Here is a 12,986-nt window from a genome sequence, read left to right as displayed (position 1 = left end):
CAGACTGAACAGTTCACGTTTTGTATTCCACTGATGAGCCATATCTGCATCCAGACCGAAACCAAAATCTTATCAGCTTGTTCTTCTTACATACCCAACACATCCACTAAGTTTTATCATAATCCATGCACAACCTTTGAAATATCAATATACTGTATATCAGTATTGCAGGACTGCTGTGTCCCCTATATGTACATCACTTTTGGCCCCATCTCCGAATGGTGAAGAATCACTTAAAAGTTAAATAACTCTCGGATCCAGATCTGAATGTTCACCAAAATTGAATCAATTAGTCCTTGTCACACACCCAACCCATCCACAAAATTTTGTCCGAATCCGTCCCCAACATTTAAAGATATCCTGTTCACAGACAAAAGTGAAAATATAACCTCCGTACACCTTTGGTGGCAGAGGTAAAAAGCACTCGAGCAAGCCATTGCTTGAGCCGACCCACCAACTGGTGTGCGAGTTTGAACATGTACTGTCAGTGGAGCATGGGAAAAGGCTCTTTAAGGCAGTTGCCGGTGACAGTTGAACGATTCGAGGAGATTTGGTGAAAGTCTAACGGTGAGAGAGTCATGGCAGATCAACCGAGAAGAGGGGTCTGCAGTTGACACCCTCAAGACGCTTTTGTCTGTATCGAAAAGGGACTACCACTGTGGCAGTTAGTCTTTCTTGAATGCCCAAAAGACTTCCTTTCCTGGATCCACTGTGCCACATGCATGTCCACAGGGCACTGATTGCACCAAAGGCTAACCATTGACCACAGCGGTCCTGCAAACAGCATCGGCTGACACGGTCATATCTTCTGCGATCTGCTTGCTACTTCCAGCTCTCATCATGTGGCCTCTTGCTCTCAGCGTACACAAATTTGGCCCAATTTATCTTATTTTCCTTTCAATGCTTCGACACCCATTATATTTCAGTTGTTCCCTCATTCCTTAGATTTCTCTCCTGGTGTATGGAATTATAAGTCACGAGCAGAAGCCTGTGGTAAAAATACCATGATAGAAAAAAATGAAAATAAAAATAAAGGAATCCTTTTATTCTTGCACTGGTTGAAAGAGTTCAAAAATGGGAGGTTATACATTTCTTAACAGGAAAGAAAAAAATTTCAAAAGTGATTGAGGCAGCTGTTTGTTGCCTATGCACCATCCAGGTTCAATTTTTTGTCTGATGAATTTTTAAAAATCATTTTCCCAGAGGTTTGGATTAGTTTGCAGCAAGTTTTACTCAAACTTTTTTTTCTCCCCAATGAGTGTTTCTGTGTTTCAGGATGGAAAAGACGGACAGACATTGGGCTATCAAATGTATTGTTATGGCTGTGGAAATTCGCAAACCACCATTCAGGTCCCGTAGGTGAGGTATCTCTTAAGTACATGTGTAGTTAGCCCCAAACCCGTTGTTTAGAGGGAATAAATGTGATTCATTTGGGCTGCGACGCTTTGAGATCGGCGTTTTTCTGTTCTGTCTTTATTTTGAACCAACCACGTCTCAACCGCCATCACACAACAACCACCAACCACAACGCCGCTTCACAACAACAACAACCACACCTGCCTCTCAACAACCACGCCATCCTCACCACTCCGCCAGCAACCATCAACATCTCCACGAACACAAAAGGGTAACAACTCCCGCCCCGATTTCTCTGGTAAACAAGAATGACGGTTGAAGCTCAACTCCCACCCCGATTTCTCTGGTAAACAAGAATGAGGGTTGAAGCTCAACTCCCGCCCCGATTTCTCTGGTAAACAAGAATGACGGTTGAGGCTCAACTCCCACCCCGATTTCTCTGGTAAACAAGAATGACGGTTGAGGCTCAACTCCCACCCCGATTTCTCTGGTAAACAAGAATGACGGTTGAAGCTCAACTCCCGCCCCGATTTCTCTGGTAAACAAGAATGACGGTTGAAGCTCAACTCCCGCCCCGATTTCTCTGGTGGAATGTTCCCCCCCACCCCACGTGCCGCGAAGGGAAGGGCGGGGTGCCGGGGAAATAAAAGGGCGCACGGAGGCGCCGCTAACAAAGAAGAGTGATACCAGAGGAAGTCAGGTCAGAGGAGGTCAGGTCAGGGCGGTCGGTGAGAGTGTCAGTATCAGTCGGCGGTTCATGGTCTTGGAGAAGCGGTCCGTAGAGCGAACCGCTCGTTGGAGCTTGCAGTCGGTGGGGAGTCCGGACGTCGTGGAGGGACGCGGACTGGAGGTGCCGCTCTGCCAGCTGTGTTGCGCGGACCTGCGCGTTCGTACAAGGAGCGCCAGAGAGAGCTCGCCCACCATCGCACCTCGAGGGTGCAGGTAACCTGCAACGGTCTCGTGGGACTCGTTCGGTCTGCCAAGTCCCATGCCAGAAAGGCCCACGGGCCCCGTCTGCCCCCTTGTCTTTGAGGGTGGCCTTTTCTTTTGTTTTTTGTATGGATCTTGTGGCACCGTGTCTTGTAAAGTAAAAGTGTATAAGTGTTGCCATGTGTTCGTGTATTCGGTAAGCTCTGTATTGTTGTTTTTGTTTTAAATTGATATATGTGTGCTCTTCGTGTGTCGTGTAAATAAAGTGTATTATGTTGAATTGTTCCCCGTTTCGCTGCGTCCTTTCCTTCGTTTGAATCTCCATCTTGCTTCACGTAAAGGGTTCGTAGTGGGGTTAATACGCCCGATAATTAATCGGAACCGTCGAGGGCGACGATAACACCGCTCGGTTATCCCGATAGCACGGAACGGACCGCTTAAGCGGCCCGTGTCCGGAGTCGACCTGCGGCGAGGTGCGATCGGCCGGTCTACCATCCGCGTGGGTACTTAGGTAGGTCGAGTTTGGCGAACAACCCTATCCCACGCGGGTGGCCGATTGGCACGATCGTGGTGAGGCCGAAAGGCCCACCCGTGACTAGCTCCTGGCGTTAGTCCGAGAGGGTCACGACAGAATTGTCCGTCCGGTGCGCGACATGCCGCGATTCGAGTCACGTGGCCGATCACACGCCGGCAGGCGCGAATTCGCAACAGTATCTATGATTATCCTCGATTATTGATTACCATGATCACTTTGTTTCTGTTATTGCATGCCTTTAACAAATTATTTGCTTATAATACAAGTGTTGACTAACTTGCTTCGATTGGACACTTCAGCTCCAATTAAAAACAGTTGAAAATGTTCCATGCCTGTAAAAGGCAAAAATAAATAAATAAAGTAAACCAAAAGGTAAAATAATGGAGGTATAGTACAGGCATTTTCACAGAAATATTTGGTCAACCTCACACAAATTGCAACAAAAGCAAACTCAACAGATTTTGGTTCCTGAATATGTCCTCAGTGACAGAAAAAAAGTCCTAAGGGATCCTCCGGGGGGAAAGTCCTCAAATCATGGAAATCCAATATGGCCGCCACCCGGCTTCGGGGAAAATGAGAAAATTGTAAAGATTGATATTTTAATATGTAAATATATGTTCTTCTGCATTCTAATTGTTTCTAGTTATGGTCAGTATATTGATATACAAGAATAATTATAAAATATACCATCAGAGATGGGGAATCCCTGCCATTGAATGAAAAAGGTCATACATATTCCAGATAATGAAGGAGGTGAATTGGAAACAAGACACCATTTGATCATCATCTCAAAAAAATTCCCCAGGGGTGAGGAACGTATTATCCAAAAATAATTTAAATCAGATAAGCGGTTTTCCATCTATTACAAAAAACATTTTTTTCAAGATGGCCGCCCCAGTCGGCCATCTTGGATCCGGCCACGCCCAAAATCATTAGGATTCTTCCTTTTCAGGTGGTACATGTGTGACTCAAATTACAAATCGATATGGCGAACAGTTTATGAGTTATCGCACTCACAGCTATAAATGTTGACGGACGGACAGCCGGACGACCTTGGTGACAACAATATCCCCCTTCCGCCACGCGGCGGGGGATAAAAAAGTGAAATGCATTGAGGGTAAAATAAAAAATTATAGCTTTTTTGTGCAAAAATGTCAATATTTTTCCCAAAAAAATATTTTGACTTGAGAAAGTTTGTTCATATAAGAACATATGTATCCCCAGGCGTACATACTATATATTTCCAGATACAGGGACATTAGTACTATCCTCTGGTGAAAGAATTAACACACAATATTAATTTTTATTGAATTTATTTCCATTTGCCTACCCCTTAATTTGAAATATGTGCACTTTGTGCGTATTCGGTCCAAACAAAGGATAAACGCCTGGCTATAGCTAATACATTAATATGATTAAGACAAATTCTGATTTTAAATACCATAGCTATGTTTATTTTTTAATATAACATAGTCAGTTCAAACTTTAAAACAATTATACTAATTCTGGATTTTTATTTTCAGGCATGGAGGGACCTTTACGGTGTGCCGTCTGCAAACAGGATGGAGGAGGCCCATCATCTTCAACTCTAACAGAAAAGGGGTGTTCAGCCATCAACCAGGCCAGCAGCGCAAGGAAAGACAGCATTCACACTGTACCTGGGGAAAGGGTGCACAAAGACTGCCAGCGTATATACTGCAACCCACATCAGATAGCCAAGGATACCAGGAAAGAAGAGTCAAAGGCCAGTACAAGCAGTGATAGACATGTACTTAGGTCATCTGAGGAGGGGTTTTCCTTCAACACTGATTGCCTTTTCTGTGGTAGACCAGCCAAGTTTGGGAGGAAGCAGAAGACGCAGGATGTGCTTCAAGTAAAGACAATTGAATTGAAGGACACGCTCCTAGCAATATGCCGCGAACGAGCCGATGTTTGGTCAGATGCTGTGAAGGCACGGATTCTGCATGTGCATGACTTGCATGCAGCAGATGCAGTTTACCACCAGACATGCAGTGTTAACTTTCGCACAAATAAACAGATACCAATAGCTCAGATGACGGACACCGAAGAATCCAAGAGGACAAAGCTTGGACGGCCTCGAGGCGATGAGAAGACAGCAGCATTCTTGCAAGTGGCAAGATATCTTGAGGAAAATGATGATGGGCAGATCACCATCAATGAATCTCATTGACCTCATGACACAGAAACTGGCAGGCACTAACCACGAAGCATACAGCTACACCCACATGAAGGCGAGGCTGTGGGAACACTTTGGTGACAGGATAATCCAAACTGCGATCAACGGCTAGCTGAACGTAGTCACCTTCAGGACAACAGCCAGGGCAGTGCTTCAGGAATATTACAACAACCAGCAGCAGGAAAAAGACACCACTGAAGAGAAAATCAAGCTTGTACAGGCCACTGCCAAACTCATCAAATAAGACATTAAAACCATTGAAACATCCCATGAAGTCTACCCATGTGGTGATGACCTGCAATCGCAAGAGGCTGGAATTAAATACTTACCAGATACTCTGCTGGTACTGCTTGAAGGACTGTTTGTGGGAAAGAAAGATGGTGTTAAAGTGGCTTCAATTGGGCAAGCCATAGTGCAGGCAACTAGACCCAGAGTCTTACTGGCACCACTGCAGGTTGGGTTGGGTGTGCAGCTATATCACCACTTCGCATCACGATTTCTCATTGACTCCCTTCATCATCACGGGTTCTGCTGTTCATATGAAGAGGTGCATCAGTTTGAACGAAATGCTGCTCAGTCACATGAAACAGACATCCCTAACCTGACAACAGAGTTTGTGCAGTATGCAGCTGACAATGTGGACCATAACATTCGCACACTGGATGGCCATGGCACATTCCATGGCATGGGGATGATTGCCGCCGTCACCCCTGGAACCAGATCAGGCCGGCCAATACCCATTACCCAGGGCTAAGGTAACGTCTAGTGATGTCACAATGGTTGGAAGGGTGCAGATACGGTACCACAAGGAAGAAAGTCACGGGATGACAGCAGTGACGCACCAGAAACTTGTCAACCTAAAAGCCCAGAACTGCTCTGAAAATCTTGATGTTCTGTGGAAGGCATCCATCTTGTTTGGGTCCCCCAGACCTGCATGGTCAGGAATGATGCAATTCATACACAAGGGTGACCACCCTGGCAAGGCGGCTATCATGTTTCTGCCCATGATAGACATGAACTCGAGTGACAGCACATGCATATACTCGACCCTGATGTTTGTCAGTGAACATGCACGACACCACGGTGTCACTCCAGTAATCACCTTTGATCAGCCCCTCTAGTGGAAGGCCCTCATGATCATCAACTCGGAGCCTATGGGAAGTGATCTGAAAGGGATTGTCCTACGCTTGGGCGGCTTCCACGCAGAGATGAGTTTCCTCGGATGTATTGGACACCTGGTGGTGTCATCCAGGCTTCAAGAACTGATAGACTTGATTTCATCTTGTGTCTTCAACGTTTCTTTTTTTTGTCCAGGAGCCAAAATCAGTATGAGGTAAAAAAAAAAAAATTCGGGACAAAATAGACATTTTTGGACAAAAAAGCTATAATTTTTTATTTTACCCTCACTACATTTCACTTTTTATAATTATTCTTGTATATCAATATACTGACCATAACTAGAAATAATTAGAATGCAGAAAAACATATATTTACATATTAAAATATCAATCTTTACAATTTTCTCATTTTCCCCGAAGCCAGGTGGCGGCCATATTAGATTTCCATGATTTCAGGACTTTCCCCCCGGAGAATCCCTTATAGTCTGGATGCAGAACTGGAATTTTACCCTAGGTGTGTTTTGGAGTACATACAGAATTTTATTGCAGATTCTGGTAACATAGACAATACTAAACTCAAATCCGAGTGATGCCACTTTGTCACGCTTGAGCAATTTTTTTAGGAGCAAAATTCAAAATGGCCGCCATCAAAACCGTTTTTTGGCTGTAACTCGGCCAAAAATCGAGATATGAACCCCATTTCAGTGGCAAACCCTATGTTTTGGGGGTCAAGGAATACACTGATATGTTTAAATAAACCATACAACTCATAATAATAGTCTATATTGCAATTTTTCTATTTAGATATAATATTTTGACTGAAAAAATATCGACCGAACTATTTTCAGCCGTAACTATTCCCAAAATCTATATGAACCTGATTTAAGTGGTAAACAGTATATTGTATTGTAACAGTATATTGTATTGTATTGTATTGTATATCTTTATTTCCAACAGTACAGTTGAGTAATACAATGATTATGTAACTACAAACTATAATTAATTATATTAACACATCACCAAATAAACGTAATAAGCAAGGTTTACACAAATTCAAATCCAAAAAGGGGTCTGTACATGCTATCAACTATGAATACACTGATTGGTTGCTGATGAACTTCTTTCATTGTGCTTTCACTCAATCTTTCTTTCATTCAATCTCACATACAAGACAGCTGCATAAATCAAATAACTAGTGTTCACTCAAGTTCCACAGCTTCGCTTGCCGATACAGACTTTGTTTGGTCTTTCTGACATTCCTCCATACCATGGCAGCCACAGAAAAATGAACAGGAGAGCCTGGCGGCAGAGCAATTACATCTATTCGTTGCACAGGGTCGCACTGAGCTGCACCCACACCTGATCATCTTGAGAACATTATCAGGAGCTCTGATGACATCCGGAGGCAGAGACACAGGGAGCAACATGCTCGACACTTCTTCATGTGACCATCCATGACTCGTTGGATCGATCAATGGTGGGTCTGGATCTAATGCAGCCCGCCATATTGCTGCCTGCAAGTGCGCCCTGAGAACGTGTTGGATGAAAGCCACAGTGGTTGGTGGTAGAGTTTTTAACTCTGGTGCTGATGTCAGCTTCTTGTTAGCCATCTTTGAAGACCAGACATCAAATCGAATAGCTGACATGTCTTCTGTTTCCTGGGATCCATAGCAAGCAGCAAAGAAGGCAGTTGCTTCAGATATGACATCTGGTGATTCTGCATCAAGATCACCAAGATAATTTAATTGACGACCATCTTTGAGGTGTTTCACAATTGTGCCTTTTCCGATACCCCACAGGTAGGCAACTGTGTCACATCCAGACACCGCATGTGCTGCCAGAACTTGGGTGACAATATGTGCATGCTTCTGCACTGTCGCCTTGATGTCAACAGACGATCTGCCACGACTTGCACCAGCCATCACAAGGTTGCATGCCAGTTCCTTCAGTTGGTAAAAATGCAACAGCAATATGAATACATCTGTGTCGTCTGAAATTACCCAGATACTCGGAACTCCTGATGAGGCTAGAAGGACCATTTGTTGTACCATTATAACACCGGCTTCTTCGTGAGTGGTTCTTAGGTGAGGCCTCTCTACTACTTGATATTCTGCAATTTCCATAGGTATTGGGTTAGGTCCAGTTAATATGAGCTTTGTGTTGGTAGAAAATGCTTCAGGATGGTCTTTGATGTAGCTGCAAATTATATTTATTAACTGGACTTTGTTCTCTGTCACTATCAAAACGATCTTTTGTGCAGGGAGTGGCGTCGTCAGATTCAGCTGGTGTCGTCGACTGGCATCTTTGCCTGCACGAGCGGTTCGCGTGACTTTCTTGATGCTGTTGTCATAATACCGGTCAAAGACCAAATACGTATCACGTATCTTCAGCTTATCTCTCAAATAAGAAAGAAGATTCTGCACATAGTCCTCTACTGTTCCTTTCGATAGCCATTGAATCACCCACAGCATAGCACAACCATCCACAATGATTGCTCCATCAGCTGGAAACATTCTGTCAGACACCTCTACCTGCAATTTCTGCTTCAATACTGCTTTCGATTTTGTGATTCGCACGTCACAGTTATCTTCAAACATAGAAGGCGGTACTGGGGCGAGCTCAAACTTCAGGATATCTTTCAGGTTGATGTCCCTTACTGCCTGAAGGCCCAACACTCTTGAATATAAGAGCCCCGTGTCATATACAGGTGTTTGTCCGTCTGTCACTGAAATCGGGTTGATATCTCGATTTTTGGCCGAGTTACGGCCAAAAAACGGTTTTGACGGTGGCCATTTTGAATTTTGCTCCTAAAAAAAATTGCTCAAGAGTGACAAAGTGGCATCACTCGGATTTGAGTTTAGTTTCGTCTATGTTACCAGAATCTGCAATAAAATTGTGTATGTACTCCAAAACACACTTTAGCCAATAGCTGCCAGACTATTAGGACTTTTTTTCCTGTCACTGAGGACATATCCAGGAATCAAAATCTGTTGAGTTTGCTTTTGTTGCAATTTGTGTGAGGTCATCTGACATTTTGCCTGGACTAGTAAGTGTAAAGAATGACAAGGACATGGCCACTGGTCTGGAGAGACAAAAAAGCAGAAGGTCGGTGTATTCTTGACGTAAATTTGCAGAACTCTATGAAAACCTTCTGAAGTGGCAGCCGAGGGTTTGACGATATCTAATCAATGCACTCATTTCCGTGCCCTGCTTCGAACCAACATTAATTCAACCATGTACAATAGTCAAGTGTAGAATGTACTCACTTGGCCCGGGTGTAGAGACGATAACAGATTCCCGGACGCACACGCCCTGCTCGACCCTGCCTTTGAGCTGCACTCGCCTTGCTCACAAACGTCTCAGCAAGAACACTCAGTTGTTGACCCTCATTGTAGCACTTTTGCTTGACCCGCCCAGTGTCCACGACAAACACCACATCGGGAATTGTGATACCAGTCTCTGCAATATTCGTTGACAAGACAATCTGTGAAAATGAAGAAAATTGCCAAGGAGTAAACTCGACGAGACATCAGAATATACAATGATGCATTGCAATAAAAAACAATGTTACAAATGCAAGGTCAGAATAAATCAGACTTGTCCAAGCTGTGCAAAAGTGAACCACAAGTTATTAGCAAGAACTAGAAGACATTGCAATAATCAATCTTCACAAAATAATTAATAATAATTAAAAAAAAAAAAACTTCACAAAATAAAAGCGAGTAAATCTGCAACTGGATTGCCCCTCAATAGCCAATGCTTCGTATTGAACGAGGATAGCTGAGTTGGTAGAGTGCTTGGTATTGACCTGCTTAATCTGTGTTAAATCCACAGATTTATCTGACAACAAAAACCACTAAAATAACATCTCGTGTTCCACAAAAATTAAGTTCTGATGACACTGCCAGCAAGACCTGTCCTGTCTAAAGGACCTGCCACACGTTTTAAAATCGAAAAGGCTACGCCAGTGTGTGGTGCTAGCCTGCTCAAAGTCCCTGCTTCGAGATTCTGTAGCAAGTTAAAAATTAAAAAAAAAAATGTGGTTGTTCAATTGCATTGTTACGAGTCAGAATAATGAGACCAATACTGTGTATGACAAAATAATTGAAAAATTAATAGGAGTGTAAATAAAGCACATTTATATGATGGGCCAAGTAGCTTCATCTGGTGTCACATGACTCGTTCACAATACATAGAGGGGTTACTATGACGTGACTGCAAGCCTGCCAATCATGCCGAGCCGAGATTATTTTGTAAACTGTTCTGCTTCAGTTAAGTATCAGTTTCAGTCCCGGCTTAACTTCTGCAGGAAGGAGGGGCATACACCATGACAACAGTGCCAGCATGATCTAGTGTGAATGTGGAATAAATTTCCTCACTACCACTACTACGACTACGACTACTACTATGCCATGGCTTTTTGCTGCTCCTCGAGCTATTCTTTTGGGGTTTTTTTTGGTTATTTTATTTTCACGTTCTGTTAGACTTACTTTGAGATCCTGTTGTTTTTGTTTACTCTTGCCTGTGCTAAATTATCACTTTGGTGAATGAGTGAGAGCATTATTTGGTTAATAACGCGGTTTTGTAACTTTTGTTCGCAAGAGGGATTTATTTTTTTCAAATCTTCTCAATGAATCATGAGTGAACTAAAGTTGCTGCTGTCAATTCTGGTGCAGCTGCCAACAGAATAGTACACCCATTTCAGACATTAAGAAGGAAACATGGTGTGAGATCAGTGTGTTCCTGTGCTGTGCCATTCTTGGAACGACTGGGGTTGCTAAGATCACCCATTAGACCTGTTCCTCTAGGATGATGGGAGCCTGCCCTATGTCATATCTTGTCTTTCAGAAGAGAAGTCTCTATTGAACCAAATAATGACGCTGTATTGGAGGGATCCTTTGTTATTCCTTTTGAAGGCTGAAATTATATATTTTTTCTAACACGACTAATGAACCTTGTGTTTTTGTTTTTAAGAGAAAGGATCACTTGAGAGCAGACTACCCCGCTGTCTTAAAAAAAAAGAAGTGTCTGCTCCTCGATGCCCTGACCAGCCAAGGGAAGATGAAAGTGTAAATACAGATGTCTGTAAAGTTGCATCTGCTCCACAATGCCCAGAAAAGTTTAAGGAGGATGAAAGTATCACTTCAGAAGTTTCTGTGCTATCTCTTAGTCCTGGCTTATATTCTGCCATGGATTAATGGCAGATGGTAAAGTTAGACATCGGGAAAAAGAGCACAAAAGAGAAAGTCAGAACCAGCAGACAAATGGGTTGTTGATCATGTTGGTACCTGAGAAGATACAACTGACAAGGACCTGGCAAAGCAATCCATAAGGTCAGATGCTCTGGAAAAGATAGAGTTGGTTACTCAACTTGAACAAATGGAAGAGGAGCAAGATCCATCCATCCATTGGGACCATACTCTGTGCAGAGCATTCGTGCTGTCTAAGCAGTTTCGTTGTCAACTGGGCACAATCCTGGACGGGTCGCCACTCCAACACAGGATACCAGCAAGCTGGCACTCATTTTGCCGACCTCGGAAGGATGACAGACAGAGTCAACCCGACATGGTATTAATTCAACAGCTGAGGGAGATTTGAACTCAGGAACCTTGGATCCCAAGCCCACCACCCTAACCATTAAGCCAACACCAGGCATAGATGCTGTTCCTCAAGTAACAGATCATGAATGTGATTGGTTGCCAAATGCAGCTGAAGGCTTGCCAAAGAGTGAACAGAGAGATAAAGTATCCATAACCAAACCCAGTATGGTAACGATAATAGATTCAATGACATATCCTGACTTGGCAGATTCAAAGGAGACCGAGATGTCTGTCATGGGGATGGTACATCCCGACGCACCAACAACAACTTTAATGAAGCTTCAGAACAAACTAGCGAGTGGTCCATCCACAGTGGCATTTCTGCAAGAGAGAAACACCACTTAAGGTTTCAATGAATCTAAAGAGTCCTTCTCTTGTTGGAAAAAAAAAAAAAACATGCAAAAGGAACCAATTGTCCAAGCAGCGCATGAGGCATCGCCTGTACCGACTGAGGTTTTGAGTGTTTCTTCTGCATCCACAGTATGCACTTCACCACAAGCACCTCGAACAGATGAACTCCTCATCCCCTTAGATGCAACATCTTTAATTCCTGCAGCTTTTGCCTCGTGGGGCAGCAATAACTGCATCATTAATACTGGCAGAGATTTCATCGTGTTGCCAGAAGCCTGTGCTAAGTCTGTTTAAGTTAAGACAAGGCAGAATGTTTGGCACACAGTGAAGTAATACCAAAGAGGAGAGACCATGAAACCCTGACAGTGTGTATGAGGGGAGTATTGGTGACTGGGAGGGGGGGGGGAGGGGTAGAGATCGAGGAGTGATGATGAGCTTTGAATCTGAACTGTCTTCAAAGCATCATTCTTACATTTCTGGCTATGAGATATTAAAATTCCTCCAAAAAAAAGTTTACACAAAAAGTAGGAAGGTGAAAACTGCCTTAAAATGGTGGAAAGACTATAATTTACAAGTACATTTCCCTGTATGTACTGAGAAGCAAAGGACACAAAAGCAAGAATTCAGGCTCGGCTGAACAAGTCCAAGTCAGGAAGTTCCTTTCAAAGCTGTTGAGACTTTTGTTCACAAGAGGGATAATTATTTTCGAATCATCGACTATGAATTGTGAGCGGGCTGAAGTCACTGCTGCCACTTCTGGTGCAGGTGCAAACAACATAGCACATACACTTCAGTCCTTGACAAGAAAATATGGTGTGAGATGCGAGTTGTGACAAACTACCCAAATGGAAGCATTTGGGGGTGCAACGGATGATGTTGTTGGTTCATCAATAAATATC

The 12,986-nt window shown here is 43.4% G+C and overlaps 1 protein-coding gene and 1 pseudogene across 7 annotated transcripts in view; one reads left to right on the top strand and one right to left on the bottom strand.

The window, feature by feature from the left end:
- Positions 1-12,986, bottom strand: part of LOC147031835 (ATP-dependent RNA helicase DHX29-like) — a 186,339-nt gene that overhangs the window by 14,776 nt on the left and 158,577 nt on the right. For 4 of the 6 annotated variants that reach the window (XR_015054646.1, XM_085868169.1, XM_085868172.1 and 1 more), the window contains one exon: positions 9,403-9,620. Coding sequence is in view for 3 of the 6 variants with exons in the window: in XM_085868169.1 (XP_085724295.1) it covers positions 9,403-9,620 (218 nt within the window). In the remaining 3 variants the exon portion in view is untranslated. The remainder of the gene's footprint in view (positions 1-9,402; positions 9,621-12,986) is intronic. The other 2 variants (XR_015054647.1, XR_015054648.1) reach the window with 1 other exon arrangement.
- On the top strand, positions 2,040-6,907 carry LOC147031837 (uncharacterized; annotated as a pseudogene). The gene is made up of 2 exons (XR_015054655.1): positions 2,040-2,298; positions 4,345-6,907. The product of XR_015054655.1 is annotated as an uncharacterized LOC147031837 (transcript).

This window comes from Eptatretus burgeri, chromosome 2, assembly GCF_056783735.1.
Source record: "Eptatretus burgeri isolate ZD-2024b chromosome 2, Ebu_testis_v1, whole genome shotgun sequence".
Lineage (NCBI taxonomy): Eukaryota > Metazoa > Chordata > Myxini > Myxiniformes > Myxinidae > Eptatretus > Eptatretus burgeri.
This window is presented reverse-complemented; position numbering and strand designations above follow the sequence as displayed.